The sequence below is a fragment of the Strongylocentrotus purpuratus genome, unplaced genomic scaffold, assembly GCF_000002235.5.
Source record: "Strongylocentrotus purpuratus isolate Spur 01 unplaced genomic scaffold, Spur_5.0 spur5_scaffold_6, whole genome shotgun sequence".
Lineage (NCBI taxonomy): Eukaryota > Metazoa > Echinodermata > Echinoidea > Camarodonta > Strongylocentrotidae > Strongylocentrotus > Strongylocentrotus purpuratus.
The window spans coordinates 10573402-10596110 of NW_022145612.1; the positions used below are offsets into that span (position 1 = coordinate 10573402).

Consider the following 22709-nt stretch of genomic DNA (forward strand, 5'->3'; position numbering starts at 1 on the left):
AGCATGCAACATGTATACTATTGAGTGTAGTACCTGAATGCATATATGTTCACATTAGTACATGGTTGAACAACTGGTATGCCTTTGGGTTTAAAGGTAAAGACCAGTTTATGGTCATGCGATTGCATTGTGAAAGAAACGTTGTGGAATCGATCCGAAAAGGTTGATCATCTAGCATCTAGCATCTGCAAGCTTCTGGAATCATCAAAATGATAAGAAATTTTGCCCATTTTTCGTAAAGTTACAAGCACTATACACAGAAAGATGTATATGGGACTACCCTATATCTCTCACAGACCATGAGAGAAACAAATTTACCAAATATATGAATTATTAGGCAGTTTCCTGGCAAATTTTTTATCATCATGTATTAGTCAAAACATATTCTTTCACATGATTGGTAATGAGAGCTTCCATTACATTTTTTTAAATTGGGGCGTTTCCAATACTGGTCTTTACCTTTAACAGAAAAAAAATATTTGTCCTATTGCTTTTGTCCTTCTTTAGGGGTGTTGTTTTCATACATTTGACATGTACACTTGTGTTAACAATAGTGATTCATTGTAAACAACGATTAAACATAGTCTGCGAACATTGAGAAGACTGTATGCCAATTTCCTACACTAATTTACCCAGAAAAAGATACATTTGCACTCCAATCCTTGTTATTTACAATGTGTTTACTTTCCAGTACTTAAAATCCCTTGTAAAGTTTTTCTTTATATGTAAGTGCATGTATATGTTCATGTACATTAATAATGTCAGGATTGATGGTTATCCTCCTGAAAATGGATGCATGTCTAAAGTTACTAACAATGTCATTTGATCCCCTTGCAGACACAAGAGGCATACAACGAAGCGAGAAAGCTTTACGAGGAGCTCAACTCAGATCTCCATGAAGAGCTACCCTCGTTATTTGACAGGTATTGCTCATTTCAGTAGTATTCCCCAGGATTCTCTGTCGATTACTCACCCCTCCCATCCACAACTGTGCCAAGTTTCAAGTCCATAAGTCGGGATCATGTAATACATGCTTGATTTGCTAGTTCCTCTCTCATATTGTCACAGCCCTGGGGCCTCCCCAATAAAGTAAAGGATAGAATGATCTTTAAAAGCAAGGAAAATTTCAGATATTGGGGAGAGGCGTATCTTTTGCAGGGTGTTTCGGAAATGTGACAGAGGATGAGATTGACACCAGAGTTCATGTAGTTCAGTTAATAATCTAGGTCTGTGATGTAAAGCTTTACAAACACAAGTGTGATGCATAACTTAAAGGTAAAGACCAGTTTTGGAAACGCCCCCCCCCCCCCTCTCAAAAAAGGGAATGGAAGTTCTTATTACCAATCATGTGAACGAATATGTTTTGACTAATACGTAATGATACAAATTTTGCTGAGAAACCGCCTACTAATTGATATATTTGGTAAAATATTATATCTATTTGGGCCTGATAGATATCGTGCACGTGTTGCATAATCCCATATACATCTTTCTGTGTACAGTGCTTGTATTCATCAAGACTGGGCCAAATTTCTTATCATTTTGATGATTCCAGAACCTTGCAGTACACACCAATACTTATATGCTAGATGCTCAACCTATTCTGATTGATTCCACAACGTTTCTTTCACAATGCAATAGCATGACCATAACTGGTCTTTATCTTTAAATCACACATAATGAAAGTAAAATTCCCACTAATTTCAAACAATTCAAAATATGAGATTCCTGTAAGAAAATGATCATTAGTTTGTTTGGGACATTCCTAAAGTCGCCTTGCTAGTATTGTTTTAAGAAATAACGTGGAACTGACATGGCAGAGATCAAACGAAGCTTTGGCTGCATTAGAAACTAAAATTTTATGACATTTTATTTGCAGTCGCATTCCGTTCTACGCCAACACCTTCCAGCTCTTGTCGGCAGCAGAGTCAACGTTCTATGAGGAAGTAGGCAAGGCCAAGGGATCCGTTAGCACCATTATGGGTGATCTATATCAGGATGCATCGGTGGGAAAATATGACATCAGAAAAAGGTTAGATATCAATATTGGTACAATTAAATTCTGTCTAATAATGTTTCTCGTTAACCAGGGCTTCTCACTAACTTTTTTGGAAGGGGTGCAGATTTAATATGTAAAGTGTGCTTGCATATAAAGCCCTATGTAAAAAAAATCCCAAAATTTTAGGTGTCCAAACTTATATTTTTAGGCACCCATGTGTCCTGGGCGCGTGGTTGTGTCAATTCCTGCATTAACAATATTTTATCATTACTCCTGAGCTGAACCAGTTGTCCTTATTGACAAAACAGCCATAACTTCCCTCTGAACTCCCTACCAGCTTTGGGTCGACCAATGGAACAAACGCAGGACTGCCACTGTAGACTTTTTTCATGCACATACACTCTATCTGTATGATTTATTCCAAATAATATGGCAGTTCTCAGTTTTGATCCATGATAAATAAAGAGTTCACTAAGCTTTTTTTCAATCTATGTCTTTGTTTTGTAGTAAGGTTGATATTTGTCTGTGTCTTCTAATTAAATCCTTTCTATAAGATGAGCAGATGAATGAATACTTTTTCAGAGGGTTATACCAAATTTTCAGGAGCCGGTAATTGATTCTCTGTTTCTTTTTAACCTTGCTCTCCAAATTTCATCTGCTTCATATTTTAACTGTATCAGGAATGGGTTTGATGTGTAAAATACCATCAGTGAGTTTTGACTTTACTGCTAGTTGACTTTGGTATATTTTTCTCCAACATTTCATTTTGTGATACTGACTTGAAACAAGGTTCCTTCCTAAAATATGTACCAATACAAAAATACAGAACAAACTTTCATCACTTGAATGCCATATTTGTTGGTCAAGTAAGCAGTAAAAATGATTTTAGAAATATTGAGCAGACTTTTTAATAACACAAAGTAAGCAACATGTACATTCTGTAAAAACAAAATGTCACCACCTCAAGTACTTAAACAAAGAGATAAGAACTCTTGAGCATGGTTTCATGAATCAAACAAAGTAAGCTACATTCTGTATTCATCTCCACGTTGCCATGAGCAACAAGAAAGAGAGACAGCTTTTACCCCCAACACTGCTCAATTACATGTAGACAATAGGGTGGTGTCATCAATATGACTTTGTCACTGTTTGCAGAATCAGTGAAACAGAATTAGTCACCATGATGGACGAGCCTCATTGGTAAATTGATTTCCCTTTCTTAGACTGCTGATTCAAGCAAGTTCTTGCAGTTATATGCTCTATATATCCCACCAAGCACTTTAAAGCCTGAAATCACTGTAGATTGTAGAAGATGAGTAGCAGTTTATTCCCTGTAGTCGCCTGGTATGAGGGCACTCATCTGTGTTGATTCCATGGAATATTGAAGTGAAAGTACACATCTTTTTTAATTTGAGTTTGTATGATTCAGTAGTAGACTCAAATTTAATTGTACATGTATACACTTGTAAGACAAATTTAAACGACTGTGAGTGAATAGGAGATATATATAGATTTCTAGGGAGGTGCTTGTGTGAGTTAGCTTCATCTATCCATAGAAACCTGTACTAAATAATAAGATAAGTACTTATTCAAGATAAAGATGTATTGAATAAATTACTTTCAACATATTATGATGGCAATAAAGTCAGATTGTTATCCGCCTATTTTGAAGAAGTGATACATCGCATGCTATCTAATGAAAGAGCATGATGATTTGAAAGGTTTAATGTTTTATTTATATATATATATATATATATATATATATATATATATATACCTTACTGACACCCTGTGTGTTGTGTATTTACGTACATCTTTATGAGTCATTCTTGTAGTATTTTTATCACCAGAAATAGACTTCCATTGCCAGTGAGCACATCATGATGATAATGAGATACCTAGCTTATTACTTATTTTGTTAAGGGCTAGTTGCATAAAGTGATAACGATAAAACTATACAATTGGTCGATGTAGAAAGAGCTATTGGGTCCAATACAATCATTGCTCAAGGCTGATTAGCATTAATTAGGTGCATTGCATACTGATACACCCAGTGACTTTTATATTGCATACCTGATATAGTCATAGTCCTAGTTATCATTATCAGTATTACTTGTATGTGACAGGCCCTTAATAGTTTCCATCAGCAATTACAGGCACTTAATAGTTTCCATCAGCAACAATGATAGGTGGGTATTTAAAAACTAAAATGAGATCCAATACCTTTTATATACTTGATCTATTTTTCTGAAGTATGTAGGCAGAGAAACTGTAATTATTTCAAGTTTACTTTTTGAGGAATAATTACTCCTTTACAGAGTACACCTAGATATGGGATTTTGCTCGTTCAGATATTTTTTGCATGAAGATTTGCTGTGGAGCACATTCATACTTTACACCGTGAGATGTGCATACATGTAGTATTTAATCATCATGTGATATGATGAGTTCATTATACTAGCATGATGGAAAGGGTTTATTTTAATCCCCAAATCTATATTAACAAAAATTAATGATACCACATGCTCTCATATGCATACTCGTATATATGGTATTCATACAAAATCAGAAACAAAATGGATGATTTAAAAGCTTGGATGGGTTCTATGTGAATTCCGAGTATTAAACATTTAGTTCTTATTGAAAGGAGTTGATTTTGCTTTTTGTTTTGGAAAAGAGCATTACTATGGTCTTCAACAAGTGTTATATATACAGTTTAATAACAAACTGAATTATTTATACCCCTACCAAATTTTATAATTTTTCAGTGTATAAAAATTGATTCTGTCCTTATTTATGTTTCTTGAGAATGTGACATATTCAAAATTATATCTAGAAGTAGTCAACTAATGCGTAATTCAACCAGTCCACAGTTTATTCTTGAGTAACAAAAAAAACATCAAATTTACAAGGGTTAAGAATAATTTAGTCATTAACTGTACATGTTTTTGGTCTACTGCAAGTGTAATAATATTTAGTCAATACAAGTCAAGTCTAAGGTATCTGGTGTCCCGCACCTCATCGGGTATGGTAGAGTTCTGAACAATATAAATTGACATCAAATTTATGTTCAGAACATCATTTCATACTGGGTATGGTGAAAGCTCTAGTAGGCTAAATGATCAGATTTACTAGATGCGGTCTGTAATGTTTGACACATAATAGCTTGGACTTGCCCTTCAACATTATGACTTGTACGAGTGCAAGACTGGATTCCCACCAGCTTTATCTCTGGCAAGCACACTTTAACAGATCTGAATAACCAACCAGGCTTACACATTAATCTATGCCTCCTATCTATCCAGCATACCAGAGCTCTTACGTCAAAGCAACAGCACGTCCACACCCCCTTCTACCATCTCAGCCCCCATCAACTCCGCCTCCTCCCGGGATTCCCCCAACGATAGTCCCGTCTACTCGGTCCCACCTGCTGTGGACCGTCGAAGGGATCTGCCGGAGGAGAGGGACGATGATGAGGAGGAGGAAGAAGACGATGATGACCAGACGGCTGAATACCAGGTTCCCAGATCAACTCCTGTAGAGGTTAGTCTCTGATGAATACCTCAAAAATTTATCTTTAAGCTCTTGATTACTTTTATTTGTGTTAAAAGCGAACACTGTAGTCAGGAACCCAAGATGTTTTAGAATCAGAAAAGCTCAATGCAGATCATAATCAAGATTTCTGTGTCAATTAGAGTTTGTTCTTGTTCTTGGTAAAATTTTGTGTTCTATCTTTATTTTTCTTCTATTAGTTTCTCTTGTATGCCCGTTTCATATTCAAGACTTTTCATATCACTTGTATTTTACTCCTATTGGATAACCTTAAAGATGTTATCCGCAATCCTTCATCTGTTTAATATTCATTGTTGAGTGACTGTATCATTACTTGCTTCCTTAATGTAAATGATTGTATTGTGAATGCTTTCAATTGCTGTGCATTCTTGTTGATACAAGGAAACAACATAACATGCATTAACTTGTAATATTTTAGAGGGGGTGAAGAGAGAATTTACTGGGGTTATCAATTATAGGTACTAGACTATGGAAACAGTATTTTGCAAATATTCTTGCAACATTTATGCATTATACCGCAGGCGACTAGCAGCTATGATCCATCATCATCAAAGTGATGCACACCTGTTTTCATTTTCTTTTCTGTCCTCTTTAATACACAGCCTAATAAGAACCCTGCGGCGGACACGACGACTCACAACGGCACATCTCCTTCCTCACCAGCCCCGGCACCTCCTTCTCCAGCACCTCAAACCAACGGCAGTAGTTCACTCCCATCAGGCGTACTATACAGAGTAAGTCATTGGCCTCGTTCACACTTGTCACTCTAAACAGCCTCAAAAATGATACTGGACTAGTATAAGGTGTAGATAAGTGAGTAGGGGCCTTTATAAAGTGCAGCTACATGTCATTCTCCCACACTTGCCATTTATTTTGTATTAGTCCTTTAGGTGCCGGCACCTGGGTCGGACAGTAGATTTTTTTTTTCTTTTTTCTGCTTTATTTCCTCTTTGGGCTGATATTTTTCAGTTTTGAATGGTTTAATACATACATGTTTATTCATTAATAATTTTTTTTCTAAAAACTGTTTAAAATTGTTTTAAAGCCTTATTTCAGTGGGGGTGTCGTGGTATAGTGGTTCAATCACTCGACTCTAAATCCAAGGATTGAGGATCGAATCTAAGCCCGGGACTAATGTCATTTGGTAAGACATATCCACATTTGCCACTCTCCACCCAGGTATAAATGAGTACCTGGCAATTGCTGGAGTAATGATGAATACAGGGATCTCAGGAAGAACAGCAATGAAACTGATGAGGCATCCCTGGGTAAATAAAAGTTTGGGAAAAATTAACATTTACTCATAAAATTGTTTTATTTTGCGACATTGTTTTTTTTTTAAAGGCAGTGTACCTCATCTTGTGGGAACAGGGCTAGTATGTGGGTGGGTAGGTATGACTCAATCTAGGTACCTGGTCCGGGGAAGCTGATTGTCAGATATGGTTTCCACTTGAAAATGGTTAGAAGACATTAAATGTTCTCTGTTCATTTCACACTTTTAGGCGAAAGCAACCCACGATTATCAGCCCAGAGACTCGGATGAATTGACGCTGGCTAAAGGAGAGATTGTATGTGTTGTACCATTTGAAGACCCAGAAGACCAGGTTTGAATACCTTTTGATTTTTCAGGCACATTAATATGGAAGAAATCACAGATAAAGTAGCATTTTCTTGCAGTGAAAGTTGACTTTTCAAATAAATGCAATCTGTGAATTTGATTACAGTAACTTGCGATTTTAGATACTGGTTGAATATTTCACTTGCATTTGTTTGAATTCACCTCATTTTTGAAAGCTTTGCAGCAGTGGTTTGAACATACATTTGTTTTTGCTCAAAATATGCACAAAGTCTGGAAAAAGGTCAGAATTATCATTGTTACGATCTAGAAACAAATAAAGCACCTATTCTTCAGTTCCATTGTATATTTCATGACCAGAACCCATCAGGACCTTTAACGGTATTGTCCGAAATCATGGTATGTGCTACATATCTTATAAACAGTGATTAGATGAGAGCTTATCATTGACTTTTGCATTTTTGATTTTTCCTCTTCTGTACAGATTTCATCTTTACTTTACCAAATGAGTTTCATTCCATTCTTCTTCTCTTTTTCTTTATAATTCTTTTCTTTGTAGGATGAAGGCTGGTTAATGGGCTATAAAGAGGATAATGGAGACAGAGGCGTCTTTCCGGAGAATTTTACATCGAAATTCTGATAGCTATGAACACACGGCATCCATTCTCTATCTTAGTACACATACCCTACACCAACATTGCTTCATCAGTACAATAAATACGTCTCATCGAGGTACATGTAGAACTGTCATTATCTACTGGGATGCTAGTTTTTAGGTCCTGACTCCATCCCTTTTTGGGCTTTATATTGCACGGAACATGGGATGTCGTCATACTGGAGTCTCTTTACAGGCTCATAGGGTGACTCAAGGTGGTATCCGTGTATCTAGGTTTTTATATGACTGTAAACCCATGCTGCATTTTCGAACAATATACTCATGAAAATATCAGTTTTCATGTTGGCTCTGTATCATAGCATAGCTTCAGTCATGGAAGAAATCTAGCTTGATGAATGTTCTTCATGGAAGAGAATGTGGTGGAGTGAATAGGCTTTGACTATGAACTTTTATTACCGTTATCAGTTCAAAGGCAATAGACTCTTGTGTATCGACTAGTGTGCTCAGTTAGTATTGTAATTGAATATTATAATCATTCCTTGATTAGTCACTATTAAGGGCAGGTCAAAATAACCACAATTTCTAGACTGAGAATGATTTGAAACTAAAATAGTGTCAAATTGGTTTTTTTATTAATACTGAAATGTTATTCAAACACCAAAGTTTTATTTATATATATCACAGAAATGAATTCTGAATATATGCAGGGCATCCCTCCCCCTAGTTTCAATGTTAACCCAGTTATACAATGTCCCAAATATATACAAGAATGGAATTAAAAATTATATATTGAACCAGTAAATAGTTATTTTCATGTTTCTAAAGTGAAGTATAGCTAAAAGTATTGATTTCCTTGTAATGTCATCATGCAAAACACTTGGATATTGGCCAAATACCCAATGTTTGCCCATCTTAAATTCAAATTGATAGTTATCTCCATTTGCTGGAACTGACCCAAATTTTGTCCCAAGCCAGTTACAAATATTTCTTTGCCATGATCCCTTGCCCTTCCCTATTATTAAGATTAAAGAGGAAAGTTTAGGTCTTATTAAAGAGAAAGTGGTAGGAAGGGTATGAAACATTTAAAAACCCTTTCTTGCCAATCAAGGTCTATTGTTGTGATTTTGAAGTAGACGAATTGTTTTCTTTTGAAGTAGACGAATTGTTTTCTTTTGAAGTAGACGAATTGTTATCTTTTGAAATAGATAGATTGTATACATAAGGGTTCATGTTCCCATCGATTTGCACATGCAATAACTTCTACTGGGCATTCATGTAAAAAGAAAGTAAACAAATCAGGGACTTCATCAAAGCAAGATTCAAAGACAGATCTCAATTTCACTGTCAATCTAGAAGTTTCAGTTTGTATTTTTGTTTTAAATCATAAATGACTATCTCATTTACTGATTGTTGTTGTGGATATTTACTCCAAGGTTTAAATCCATTTGACTAGACATAGTGGGCTGAGTGACTTCGAGAGATTAGCGATCAGATCATGATTTCATTTTATAGACTGTGAATAACTGATGGTAATATCATGCTGACAAAATTTGCGTTTGATTTTATCTTGGCGTGTGTAGTTGTTTTTAGTTGTAGAAAAATATGAGGGTTGTTCAGTATGATAAAAGATTTAGATTACAATCACTTGATGAAGGGAAAGAATATATGACACAGCTGAGGCCTCATACATACATGATGCTTTAAACCACTCAACAAGATAAACGGCTGTGGCAAAATAGAAAGCTCTTTTACATGTATGGCAGGTGGGATGAAAACGATGCTGCATGCATCAGAGACCCCTAATAAGAGTACTCCTGTATGTTATACAGAAATGGATTGTCGCTACATTCAATAATTTAATTTTGCTGCAGTTTTTTTCTTTCTTTCTTTTCTTTTCTATTGAAGGGTTCCCAGCATAGTGTGTGAATTAAGCTTTATTGAATTAAATGCTGTGACTTAAGTGAATTTTTCAAATGATAATTAACAAAGAGTCAAAGTAATAGTGCCTCATCTGAATAAGTACAATAACTCTGGGGTGGTTTGTTTTTCTCTCAGTACAATCCCTAAGTCATTCATGAAAATGGCTTCGATATGGTGAAATAACAAAGTTTGATGTAAAAGAACTGGCCTAAACCTACTCTGTACACTATTTCATGTTTCATTATACAGGTTATATGCTCTGTTAAAAATAATCTCAATCCATTGAAATGATTGATTAGATTTTAGTCTGCAAGAAATGCAGAAATTAAACAATTTTCTCAATTCATATGAATTTAATGATAAGAGATGCTATATATGAGTCTACTTTTCCAAGCAGTGCTACATAATGATATAATTATGGTTTGATTGAAATTGTATATTAGCAAGCTCATTGATTTCCCGATAGGAGGTATTTGTGAGTCTTCAGTATCATTCAAGTAGATCTAGCAAAAATGAATCAGAGATTAATTTATTACAACCCTTTTGGGTTCAGATTGAATCAGTATTGATAATTAATTTTTCGCTGAATTGTGAAGTAAATTGAGCTATGCAATACAGTAACATTGTTTTTTGACTTTTTATTGCTACATGATTATTTTGTGGAATCTCTTTATATGATTGCTTTTTAACATTTATTATTATTATCATTGTTATTATCAATGCTGAAATTTAAGACTTTTTCTTTATTTTTAATTTTTAGATAGCAGTGTACTGATTGAATGTATATATCTTGTTCATTTTTTTTCTGCTTCATTTTCCAATTATATTTTTAATCATATTTTTGTCAATGATCAGAATATGGTAATTGTGTGAGTGAAACATTACTTTCTCTCTGACCATTACAAACTTTTTGTTTTACCTTCACTAATTTCTCAGATCCAGATTTGAGACAGAGTCTTGCAATGGAAATACTCTTTATTATCAATTGCAAAAGTGTTTTGTTCTACAGTTTGTTCTTGACTTGCACAAATATACATTTTAATAGTATTAGATATTTATATTCATCTTTTTTAATACTTTGTATAACTATTTTTTGAGATGATATATACAGATTGTTAATTTGTGTCATTACTTTAAATCAACCTGATTGAGCAATTGTAAATGAGCCTTATATTGTAAGGCATTAAATTAAGTTTTTTTTTTTTACCCCTATCAATTGCAATATAAGAAGCTAATTTATTACTATTTACATCAAGCTGCCATGGGAAGTACAGATTTATTTCAGAGGAAGTTTGGACAAATTTAACCTTTTTAAAAGATATATAACTTCTTTGAAAGTAGGAAAAACTAACTTGAATGATCTAGAATGAGTAATTTTTATTGAAATTTGATGATATTAGGAATACTAGTTAATATAAACACAACATAATAACTCTTTCAATGCATATTTTTTTTTAATGGTTATTTGATACATGTAATTGAAATTAAGGTAGTTTGAAATTTTGTAAAGGCATCAATAGTTGATGTCAAATCCTTTCGTAACTACACATATTGTGATCATGATTATGAAATAGTTGTCCTGTGTATCTAAATGAATGAAATATCAGACTCATTTTGTATGTGTGTGTGAAAGGAAGATTTTATGTTTTTGTCTGTGTAGCTAAACATGTCAATCCCTTTGTTCTCTTCTTCAATTTTCAAAGAAAATCAAGGAAATCTGTATCAACAGTAAGAAATATTTAGCATGGATGATATTGAACTTGAACCTGAACTTCATTTTATGCTTAATATTTTTGCTTTTTGATAAAAAAAAAAAAAATTACAAAACAGAAATGGGAAAATAAATTAATTTGAGGCAGAATGCAGTAATGGTAAATATGGTTTAAGAATTGCTGTGAAAATAAATGTTCATACATTTGTGTTTTGCTTTTGGGATCGGGTTTTGATGAGATGTTTTAGTGTGCTACAAAGTTAGTCCGAATTGGGTTTGTAAGGGTGATTATATTCAAATTTAATGATATAATTTTCTACTTACATCGTAAAAATCCTTTTGCATTGCAGTACAAGGGAACAAGTAAACAAATTATTAAAAAAAAGTATGAACTTATAATAGGAACAAGCCTGTACTGTCATAATTCCACTTGTGAGGTTGTTCCAAGACTCTTTGTAACAGGTATACTGTTTAAATGTTCTTTTATGTAATGTTTTTTGTTTTCATTGTCACAGGACTATACAGGATCTTAGCGTTGTAGTTATCTTTTAATCTATTGTTGCTTCATATTCATATTTTGAATACAACACGTCCTATACAGATTAATGATACCCAGACAGAAGCAGCTTTTATCATCCATTTTAGAGCCAGAAGAGCATTAACTTGGATCATTATAATTGGAGTTAACAACCTTCTGGTTCCAAATGGTTGATACCTTCTGCTCAGAGCCAGGAGGGCATTAACTCGTACACGGGGATAACGCCCGGCAATGACAGCCCTTTTGGCTCTCAACAGATGATATGTTCATCATTGGTTGATATAAGTATATTTATGAATGGTACTGGCAAAGTCATTATAATTTGTAATCTTATGAAAATTGCCTGTGATCAAAGTCTTTTGATAACCATGTCATACAGGTTTGAACCAAAATATAGAATAGCCATATATATACACAATCAAGAATTTCGGGGAAAAGTCATTTTCCATCTCTCTTTAATAATCTAAAGTGATTAATATCACATTTGTTGCCTAACTGATTTTCCTTACTTCTTTATTATTATCATAGTAGTAGATTAAAGCTGTTAAAATTGTATCTTACAAATTTATTTGGGGATATGAACAAGTAGCAAACTCTATGAATAGTTGGTCACAATATTCATTTTGTATAAAATATATATGTAAAAAAAAAGAAACTAAACATTACTTTCTATAAGCTATTTATATATCTCTCCTGTATCAAAGTGTATGAAAGTGCATTGTAAATCTCTCTGCAATCTATTATATGTATTGTATACCAAACGCATTATGGCCTGTTGTATACTCAATGTCTGCGTGTATGTAACTATGTAGAGTAGGTAATAGTAATTATAAAAGCAATGACGTGAATACTAAAATTAATGATCGATACTGTTGACTTGTAAACAACTTTGTGTGTAATTGTACATACTATTAAAACAATTTTTGAATACATAACATTTGAAATCAGATATTTTTTTGTTGAGATTGTATGTAGTCTAAAGGGATGAAACGACTGTTATGTCAAGCTTTTGATGATGTTTGGACAATCCCTATAATGATTGTAAAGTCATGTATGACATTACTTCAGGGGCAATAATGTATACTTGGACCACTCATTGTAAATGCAGCCTTTGAAATTAATGACACACATTAAGAGATCGATCTGAAAAAGTTTGTTTCCTCTCTTTCAATTTTCCATTTGTCAAAATTTCTCTCATTGTCTCTTTCCTCTTTTGTATCAACACCATCCCCTCTTCACTGTCTTTCCTGTTATCCTACAACACAGTGCAAAGACACGTACATGTATAGTATTTTATTGTTAAACAATGCCTTTAATCTTACAATACTTTGGTTTAAAAAAAGGTTAATGTGTTTTTTTATAAAGGAAAATTTGGTTATACATGATATTTAGGTTCCTTTTTTGTTCTTCAGATTGTATCATATAATTGCTCTTCCAGAATGATCAAACTGAATGCCCTGACCACCTCCCCGTCCTCTTCCAAATGGTGGTGCTGAGCCGGGTGCCTTGCCTCCTCCACGGCCTGAGAAAAGAGATAAAGGAACTAAAAATGTACATCGCTGTGTTTTGTTTGTTATATTGCACGAATTATATGCAAATGTCAAGTTTAAGCTATTCATCTAAGATATCTTTTAAACTTTATTAAGCAGCTTTGGATTCGAATGTGTTGAAAGCTTCATTGAAGAGATTTCTTTGCCTTAACTCTCAGTGTTTTAGATCGTCTGCACATCTGCATGAGTGAAAAATATGTCATATGTTTTCAGATATCCAATGTTAATGATTTTCTTTATTCAAGTTTAGTTTGTTGTGGTGTTGCCTAGCTTTGAATCCATTCATAAAAATGCTGGTTTACAAAGCCAATAGGATTGAATGGAGGACTGACCATCGATTCGGATCATTCACAACACAAATTTAACTTAATATATATTAACAGGTAACGAACGATTAGGCATCAATTAATTCCACATTTACCTATCTTTCCCCTTCCCGCTGGTCCAACAGTAGCTGGTCTTGCGATATCTTGCACTTCTTGCTTAGAACGTCCTATACGTGGCTTGGGTATAACTATAATCAGATTAGAATGAATATGTTTTTTAAAATCTTTTTAATCATTATTAACTTGGGTTAAATAAACCCGATCGGTACATAAATTTGTGACTGAATAGAGGATTGTCAATTTTGATCATTCCCTACTCTTGATAAGAGGTGGCTGATGATGCTTGTTGCATACTATAGGTGTGGTTTTTATTGCATTTAGTAACCGCGCCAGGTAACTGCGCCAATGAAACCTCTACAGGCAGAGTCCATGCGCCAGTAATTCAAATCAATGTTTGCACTGTTTATTTAACAATCATGTTGTATATCACTCGTACTTGGGCGTCAAAGGCCAGACAATAGGGACTTTTAGATTTGCGTGGACTGATATACGTGTGACGTCCATTCAAGGCAGTGCATTAAAAGGACGTCGATCGTAGCATGGACCTAGGTCCATGATCGTAGCAATCCCCATTGTCTTCGTGCGAATCTAAAAGTCCCTACTGCAATAGGCCATTTTCGTAATGTAACCAAATTTAATGCATAAGTCTTTGTGAAGTGCCTCAATTCAAAATAATTTCATTCACCTGATAAGAATAATAGTATTTCAATAGTCAGAATGCAAACTGCATATGTTAAGTGTTGCTAGCTAGGTAAAGCCATAATGTTTGTCCTACCTGGCAACAACTAATGTATGCAGTTCGGATGCTGACTATTAAAATACTGTTATTCTTATCAGGTGAATGAAATAATTTGTATTGAGGCACTTCACAAAGACTTATACATTAAATTTGGTTACATTACGAAAATGGCCTATTTGCTGACGCAACGGGAACAATGGGCAGATCGTATTTTTGTCGAGGTTGGAGATGCCAACGGCACATATCCGACACTCCATATTATTTATTTCAGTCTTTGACATCTACAACATCATATAGGCGTGACAAGACCTCTTACCAGGTGGTTCATTCGATGGTTTGACAGGCATTGGTCTTGCAATATCTTGTACGTCTTGCTTCGGACGTCCTCCCGGTTTCTTGGATACACCTAACATTAGACGAGGATGAGAAGAGAGGCATGATTTTTTTTTAATTCGTTATCAATGTCAATTCCAGTTTGATAGAAATCTCATTATAAATTTCGGACTAAGTAGAGAACAATCGATTCAGACCATTCTCTCCTATTTTAACCGAGAAATTTAGCTGTCATTTACGCCGAAGTTGAAGATGCAAAATTGACACACAAGAGTCTTGATGATATAGCTTGTGACAAGTCTTTCAACAAATCAAAGTAACATCAATTTTGAGACTCTATACTGTTTTAAGGCTTTAAGGAACTTATCAAGTCCAACAAAGATTTAGAGTATAGAATGGCCAACAATAAGGGTAGACTTGCTCTTCACTATCGAAAGTGGAGGATGGACTTTAATTGATGTTCAAATGATGTATAAACAGTAATATTAGAAGACATGTTCTTATATCACTTTCATTGACTTTGTTTACATATCTATTTATCCATTGTCACCTGCCTTGTTTATGCCCTGTTCATTGCGATTATTCTCTGATTTGTATTAATAAAACCTTTAGAAGATAGAAAACCTCTTGTAATGCCTGTGGAAATCACATTGTGTTCGCACATATACATTTGTATAGGTGAAGCACAAGGCTATTGAAATTGTCGTAGGTTGATTTTTGAAAACCTTTGCGTGTTGAATATGATTATTCCGAATTCCAGGCAGTGTTAGATGTAAATGGATACCAACTTGCCTTTATAGATAGGCTTTGCTATCATATCATTTCCCCTTCCTTGTGCGCCGACAGAAATCGGTCTTGCGATATCCTGCACGACCGGCTTCGGACGAACTCCCAGTTTGGATACCCCTACCATTGGAGGAGGGGGAAAAGATGTTTGTTGGTATCCCTTGTTGCTAGTAGGAGGAGGAGGTTGATAAGACTCGTAATTGGTGTGGGCGGTTGTAGCCCAGCCGATACGTTGTGCGTTTGTGCTGGAGACTCGTCGATGCCGTCCCTGACCGACACTCATTTCAAGCCGGACGTTCTCCAAGTCGATCACCATTTGAAGAACAGTTCCCGAGATCTAAGATTGGATAATGATACATGAAAGTTAAGGATGAATGCCCTAAATTCACATGTTTTTCTATTAATCTCCCTATTATTCCTACTTATCATTAATGAAAAATTATACATTGAATGTGGCTATTAATTTTCTTCCCTTTGTCTTCCCTTTGTCTTTCCTCTTTATATTATTTTTTTTTCCATTTGAGAACTACAACCACAAGTCTTTTTAATCCGTGTGCGATGTGGTTTATCCAATATTTTCGTTAAAAATCTGCGACTGATATTCCAAAAAACATTAGACTTGTACAGTGCGTCCCAGAAAAAACGAAACCGAGAATTATCGATGTTTTATCATAACTTAATCACAATTATAATTGATAAATGACACATATTTGGAAAGCTTAGATCCTCTTCTTTCATTTGATGCAACTCATATAACGCATATTTCACGCATGAGTGATTAAAAAGAATTTGAAGAGAGGAAACCAAAAATTCATTTGGCGTACGGTATCTGAATTTCATAGAGGAAATCACATTTCTAGAAAGTTGAGTTTCTGCCCTTTCATATGACACCTCAATCATGACAAAAGAGCTAGGAATAACAAAGTTCTGTATGATTAAAGTTGTGCTTGCATTTCCATAATTTTATCAAACGAATTCGTTTTCACTGGCTGCTAGCAACAAACGGAATTGACAAAAGACTTTACTCCGTTTCGTTGACAAGCGGCCGTATACTTAGACGAAAGACCTCATGCATGGCTGATTGTCAACGAAACAGAGTTAAGTCTTTTGTCAATTCTGCTCGTTGCTTCGGCAGGCGGCCAGTGAAAACGAATTCGTTTGATAAAATTATGGAAATGCAAGCACTACTTTAAACAAACAGGACTTTGTCATTCCTTGCTCATTTTTCGTGATTGAGGTGTCATGTGAAAGAGCAGAAACTCAACCTTTTAGAAATGGGATTTTCTCTTTAAAATTCAGATACCGTCCGCCAAATGACTTTTTGGTTTCCTCTCTTCAAATTCATTTTATTCACTCATGCGTGAAATATGCATCGTGTGAGTTGCATCAAAATGAAAGAGGAGGATCTAAGCTGTCCAAATATGTGTCATTTATTAATTATAAATGTGACTAAGTTATGATAAAACATCGATATTTCTCGGTTTCGTTTTTTCTGGGACGCACTGTATAATGGAAAGGGGAAAAAAGAACTAAGACTTTTGTGATTTTGTTTTAATAATGCATAATCATGATGATCGCACCGTCGAAAAATACATACTACTCAACTGGTGTAACTCTTGATTTTTAATACACGTATTTCTATATGTAGTTAATGTCCATGAACTCAATTCTCAAATAAAGGTTTGATATGTGTCGGCAGCACTAACTTACTTTGGATGATTCTGAATAGAAGTCATTATGAGCTGTGTAGACTGACTTGAAGATGTCGATAACGAAGCCTCCTCGCCTGTATAAATAACAATCATTGTTTTAAGAACGAACTTAATTTTAATATGACGCCTCATGCACGTTGACACTTAAGGTCGTGATTGCCAAATTACTGTTGTATTAAGATAGCACAAAACTGTCGACAGTGTTGTGAAAAGTAAGAGGAAAGTCTTTTAAAACATTGCTATGACTAGAGGAAGTAAGTTATTTAAGTGGTCCCAGATTTATAGTTTCACCAATGATAAAGATAAAGGGCTATGTGATTCTATGAATTTCAGCCCAAAATTCACATCATGCATCATGCAAATTTTGATCTATACCTAAACAAAGGATAACAATCTTTGTACGATCTACTATGTCTTCCTTTCAAAACGTATCTTTCTCCTTCAATAAAAATGTTGATACCACAAATATTATGTGCAATTTTAATTATTCCACACTTTCGACTCCACGAAAATAATTCTTGAAAACAGAATGGTGTTTAGGCATACAACTGGAAGAGGTGATAACACAACGAACTGAGAGCTTACTGTTGGAATAGCTGGTTAAGATCTTCGACCATTTCATCATTCACACCCTTCAGCTTATCACGCCTGTCTTCTGATCCTGTTTGTAACTATAGAATAATAACACGGTCAAATATAGATTGATAACTGACATATACCCATGCTTAATTCGTATAGAAAATTTGGCATATATTTTTCCTTTCATGGTGATTAAAATAATAGGTTGGTTACATTTCATATTCAATAACATGCATTTAATCGTTATCGTGCGGGAGGGCATTATTTCACATCGAGGGAGAAGATTTTCCCTTTATAAATATGGAATAGTGAATCTCTGCATTTGAAAATCACACTTCGGATCCTCAATAGCTATCTACATGTACCATGCTTTATGGAATTTTGTTTTTGAAAAAATGGTTTCGGAGATTACCCCTCCCCCACCTCGAAAATTCCCGGGGGACATGCCTCTTCCTTCCGATCGAGTTTGAGAGAGGGATAAAGAGGAGCAGAAATAATATATGTACACTTTTTTTTCTCACCATATTTTGAAACATCTCTGGATTCCTGTCGCCACCTCGTGCTCTCTAGGAAGTGAGAGAGAATAATAATAACAAAATTTGACCAACAACAAAAACAACGACAAATAACAATACTGTTATATAGAATTATTAATTGTAAGGCTTGAAAGTTCATTAAACTTTCATTCACGTAGAAATGAATCTATATGCTAGTTTAGATCTCGAAAAAAAAATCACATCTTAGGGGGGAAAAAAGCTTACTTTTTTCTATCCGGCGTTTCATTTTACTTTGCATTTTATGGCAAAAAATGTAAACTTTGAACCCACAAGCATGTCTTCGCAGTATGATTTAATATAAAAATAACGCTTCAAGTTTGACTTCAATTGATATATTTACTAACCTCTGAGACTCGTCCGTGTTGGAGCTTCGTGTCATGAGTTTTAAGGTATTTCTGCAAATAACAATCACAGGAATTACGTTATGCCCAAGTGCAATGATTACATTTGATTTTGTACAAAGGCTGGATATAACGGACCATAATTTGAATTAATAGCAGTATTTATTGTCGTTGTAGTTTGTTGTTGTTGTTGCCAGAGTTGTAAATGATTTAATGTTACCGATGAGTAATATTTAAACAAGTATAATAAGCTATGTATACATTCTTGCAGATGTTCACCTCATAACTTTATTTTCGCTGATTAATTTGGGCATTTACCATATTTATCTGTAGGAACTTGGGAAAAGAACACCGAATCAATCTTTTTAATCAGTGGTATAGCTATAGGGGCACGTGTCCCTAAACCGAAGTGTGACGTCATACTGGCCAAGCCTTGTCCAGGTTGTTGTGCTAAACAATGTGTGATGATCAAGTAAGCCCCAAACACTGGATTTCCCTTACTATAGCCCGTTGCCGAATATTTTTTTTTTATAGATCCAGTCACCATGACGACGAGCGAATATGAGTTTAGCACTTCGGTACTCCATTCGAATGCCAACATAGATAAATAAAAGATAAATAATACAACCCGTCCTTCTTCGCCCACTAACCCTTATCCGTTTTATTTCATCCACTTAAAAGCCGTGCCCCCCCCCCCCTCCCCACGACTATACAGATTCCCCATAATACGCCACTGTATTTCCTAAATCGTTATCGATTAAGGGATCTGCTACTTCAATTAAAAGTATGAATTATTTATCTATATAATTATTGTACATAATTATAGGGTCTATTAATTATAATCATATACCTGTGCATCTAATCCAAGTTGTTTAAATCGTCGCACAGGTTCTCCGAGTTCGTGTGTATGTCGGATTAAGATACTCCAAACTGCTGCACTGTCCTGTAATTCAATTTTTAGAAAGAAACGAAATTTGTCATGAGGAAGGTTATATGCGTCTTTGAACGATGTTACAGCAGACTTCCAAATTATATTTCCTTGGTGTATCAAGCATAATTATTAAGAAGCTGGAATAAACCTCCTCTGTTTTTAAAGGCCAACAAAAATGTTAACTTTCTAAAAAGCAATGTTTCCTTAAAATGGAAGAAATTCCGGCCACTCACCCCCTGCCCCCCCCCCCCCCCCCCCTGTTCATCGATTTCTGGATGTGCCACTGTATTTCAATCAATTAGTAGGCGTATATTGCACCTTCTGAGAAAACGAATGGCTGAATTTATATCCAGATCTTGAGACCAGCTTTGCATGAAGAGATTACAATGTTCTAACATTTATTTTCGTGCAAAAATATTTGAGTAATCTGGATTTCAAAAAATGGAAACGACTTTCCTTATAAGTCTATAGTTTTATCCATCAGCTAATTAGTTTGTGACACACAGATTTATTTATTTTTAGAGAGAATGGTTCATTTTAATTAATAGCCATCGGGTAATACTTTTTCTTACAAAGGCTATCAGAATAATCAGGAATAGTTAGTTAAAACAATGATTTTAATGCCCTTCTGCCAGCGCCATAAAAAAAATAAAAATAAATAAATGTCTAAATTTATGGAAAAAAGAAAATGTTTCACCTTTATTGCAACTTTGTATTCCTTATGTTTCGGCCAGAAGTCCTCGTAGAACTCAGCCAGGCACTCGTTAACATTCTGCATACATGATTTGGCTTCTGTGTAGTAAAAAAAAAAAAAACGATTAAGAAAAGAATATAATGTATCTCAGTAAAGGGGCGGATCATAATTGAGGTATACACAAGTCGTGACAATGGTTGATGTGCATGAAAAGTATACATCAACACCAAAATTACATTAGCGTAATCAATGCAAAGTGGAATAAACAGAGTTTTAAATGAAATCATACAAAAGATATTTTACGTAACAGATATTATTGATCAAACCCGATTTACCGAACTCTTACTTTCCCGAGATTAGCTAAACACTCATCAGTCTCGCACTCAATAGACAATAGAACAACAGGATTAGGCCTACTAGTCTTTTTTGTCGGACGAAATCTTGAGGAAATGTAAAAGTAGGGCCTTCTTGATTTTGCTTTACTTGCAAGTTTTAAGGGGGAAACAAATCCCTTCCTAACATCGCTGCAAAACTCGAGGTTTTCATTATCCCTATCATCTGAAAGTCTCACCTATTAATGTGTAGGACTATCTATTTCAGAAAAAAACTTTACCTTTAATTGCAGCACTGTATTGTTCAACAGCCTTCTCGAGATTGGCTACGTGAGTTATTTGCTGTTTGAAGGAGAAATCAAAATCTTCGAAGAGAATGTCACCGCCAGTAACACCGGCGACTCTTCGAGCCTGCAAAGGTAAAACAAACAACATGAAAACACCGTCATATAAATTATGTTTTTATTCAAATCGGCCTACTAGAGTTCTGCTATATGTTTGGATGAAAATTTGATTTGTTTAGTATCGCAGTTTGTTACAAATTACCTTATTATGAAGGTTCTTTCTAGAAAATAAATTTAAAGCCAACAATGAAAAACAAAACACAAATTTGACTGTTGGGATGGAGAAGTTGTTTTTTCACTTTCAAAATGACGAAAGCATTTTTTGTTTTGCTTTATAAGAAAATTATTTAATAGATTTTTTCAAAACAATGATTAAGAGAAAAAAAAGAATCTAGACAGTAACGATTCTGAAGTGTCTACTCCTATATATTTGACCTAGGATCTATAAATAAATATCACCGCGGAAAAAAGGAAAAAATATAAAATACCTGATATGAATCTGCCATTTGGGCTGAGCTGCTTCCAGGTTGTTACTCCTTATCAAATATTCATTCTTCCTGCTACTTTTGTTGTTAAAACTGTTGCTATTTTTTAAAACTTAGAACCGGAGGTGGAATTTATTGCTGATTGTGAAAGTGTATACGTACGTCGTTTTTTACTTTTTTTTAGACACGACTTCTCTGTTTTCTTTTACAAAGGTTTGCGCAACCATAGTGAGGCATGCCCACTATGCGCGCCTCGTAACTGTTGATTCTTACGTCACAAAAGGGTACGCGCAGTGACAGAAAAACACCTGTCACGACTATTTGGGATACAGTGCGTCCCAGAAAAAAACGAAACCGAGAATTATCGATGTTTTATCATAACTTAATCACATTTATGATTAATAAATGACACATACGTGTAAAGCTTAGATCCTCCTCTTCCATTTGATGCAACTCATATGATGCATATTTCACGTATGAGTGATTAAAAAAAAATTGAAGGGTACCAAAAAGTCATTTGGCGGGCGGTATCTGAATTTCAAAGAGAAAATCACATTTCTAGAAAGTACATTTTGTTGCCCTTTCATAATTATTATGACACCTCAATCAGGTAAATGAGCCCGGAATAGCAAAGTTCTGTTTGTTTAAATGAATGCTTGCATTTCCATAATTTATTTAACGAATTCGTTTTCCTTGGCTGCATGTCGTGTCGACAAAACAGCCGTGTCCCGCCCCCCCCCCCCCACTCAGTGTTATTTAGGGTACGCATAATACGTGTTCCCAGCACCCTCCCCCCTTTCAGCACAAGGCCTTGTGTAAAGTTAATACGGGTAGACCTTTTTCTTTTGTTACGAGCCGGAGATTTTGGGAACACGCATGTGGGGGGAGCCATGCACAAATAAGACGAAAGACTTGATGCATGGTCTTGATGCATGATCGTCAACGAAACGGAGTCAAGTCTTTTTTTTCTACGGCAGGCATTCAGTCCGCATCCAGTAAAACATCGA

At 34.9% G+C, this 22709-nt stretch overlaps 2 protein-coding genes across 2 annotated transcripts in view; one reads left to right on the forward strand and one right to left on the reverse strand.

The window, feature by feature from the left end:
- LOC577170 (amphiphysin) overlaps nucleotides 1–12868 on the forward strand; it is a 33296-nt gene extending 20428 nt beyond the window's left edge. The window contains exons 6-11 of the mRNA XM_777414.5: nucleotides 838–923; nucleotides 1880–2032; nucleotides 5305–5542; nucleotides 6175–6306; nucleotides 7075–7176; nucleotides 7708–12868. Coding sequence (XP_782507.3) covers nucleotides 838–923; nucleotides 1880–2032; nucleotides 5305–5542; nucleotides 6175–6306; nucleotides 7075–7176; nucleotides 7708–7788 — 792 coding nt within the window. The 3' untranslated portion in view covers nucleotides 7789–12868. The remainder of the gene's footprint in view (nucleotides 1–837; nucleotides 924–1879; nucleotides 2033–5304; nucleotides 5543–6174; nucleotides 6307–7074; nucleotides 7177–7707) is intronic.
- A 2839-nt stretch (nucleotides 12869–15707) lies between these two features.
- On the reverse strand, nucleotides 15708–21938 carry LOC105446492. The gene is made up of 9 exons (XM_030972965.1): nucleotides 21706–21938; nucleotides 21155–21284; nucleotides 20545–20639; nucleotides 19767–19859; nucleotides 18920–18970; nucleotides 18540–18584; nucleotides 18025–18110; nucleotides 17438–17513; nucleotides 15708–16064 (listed from the first exon to the last, which is right to left on the reverse strand). Exons 1-9 carry the CDS (start codon nucleotides 21721–21723, stop codon nucleotides 15708–15710), a joined length of 951 nt encoding a protein of 316 aa, XP_030828825.1. The 5' UTR covers nucleotides 21724–21938.
- Nucleotides 21939–22709: the final 771 nt, after the last annotated feature.

Excerpts from the sequence above, each read along its gene's own strand:
- LOC105446492 (XM_030972965.1), bottom strand. Across the intron at positions 17,514-18,024 it reads CTTAACCAGCTATTCCAACA|GCGAGGAGGCTTCGTTATCG; the intron begins GTAAGCTCTCAG and ends TTATTTATACAG. Across the intron at positions 16,065-17,437 it reads TCTATTCAGAATCATCCAAA|ATCTCGGGAACTGTTCTTCA; the intron begins GTAAGTTAGTGC and ends ATCCAATCTTAG.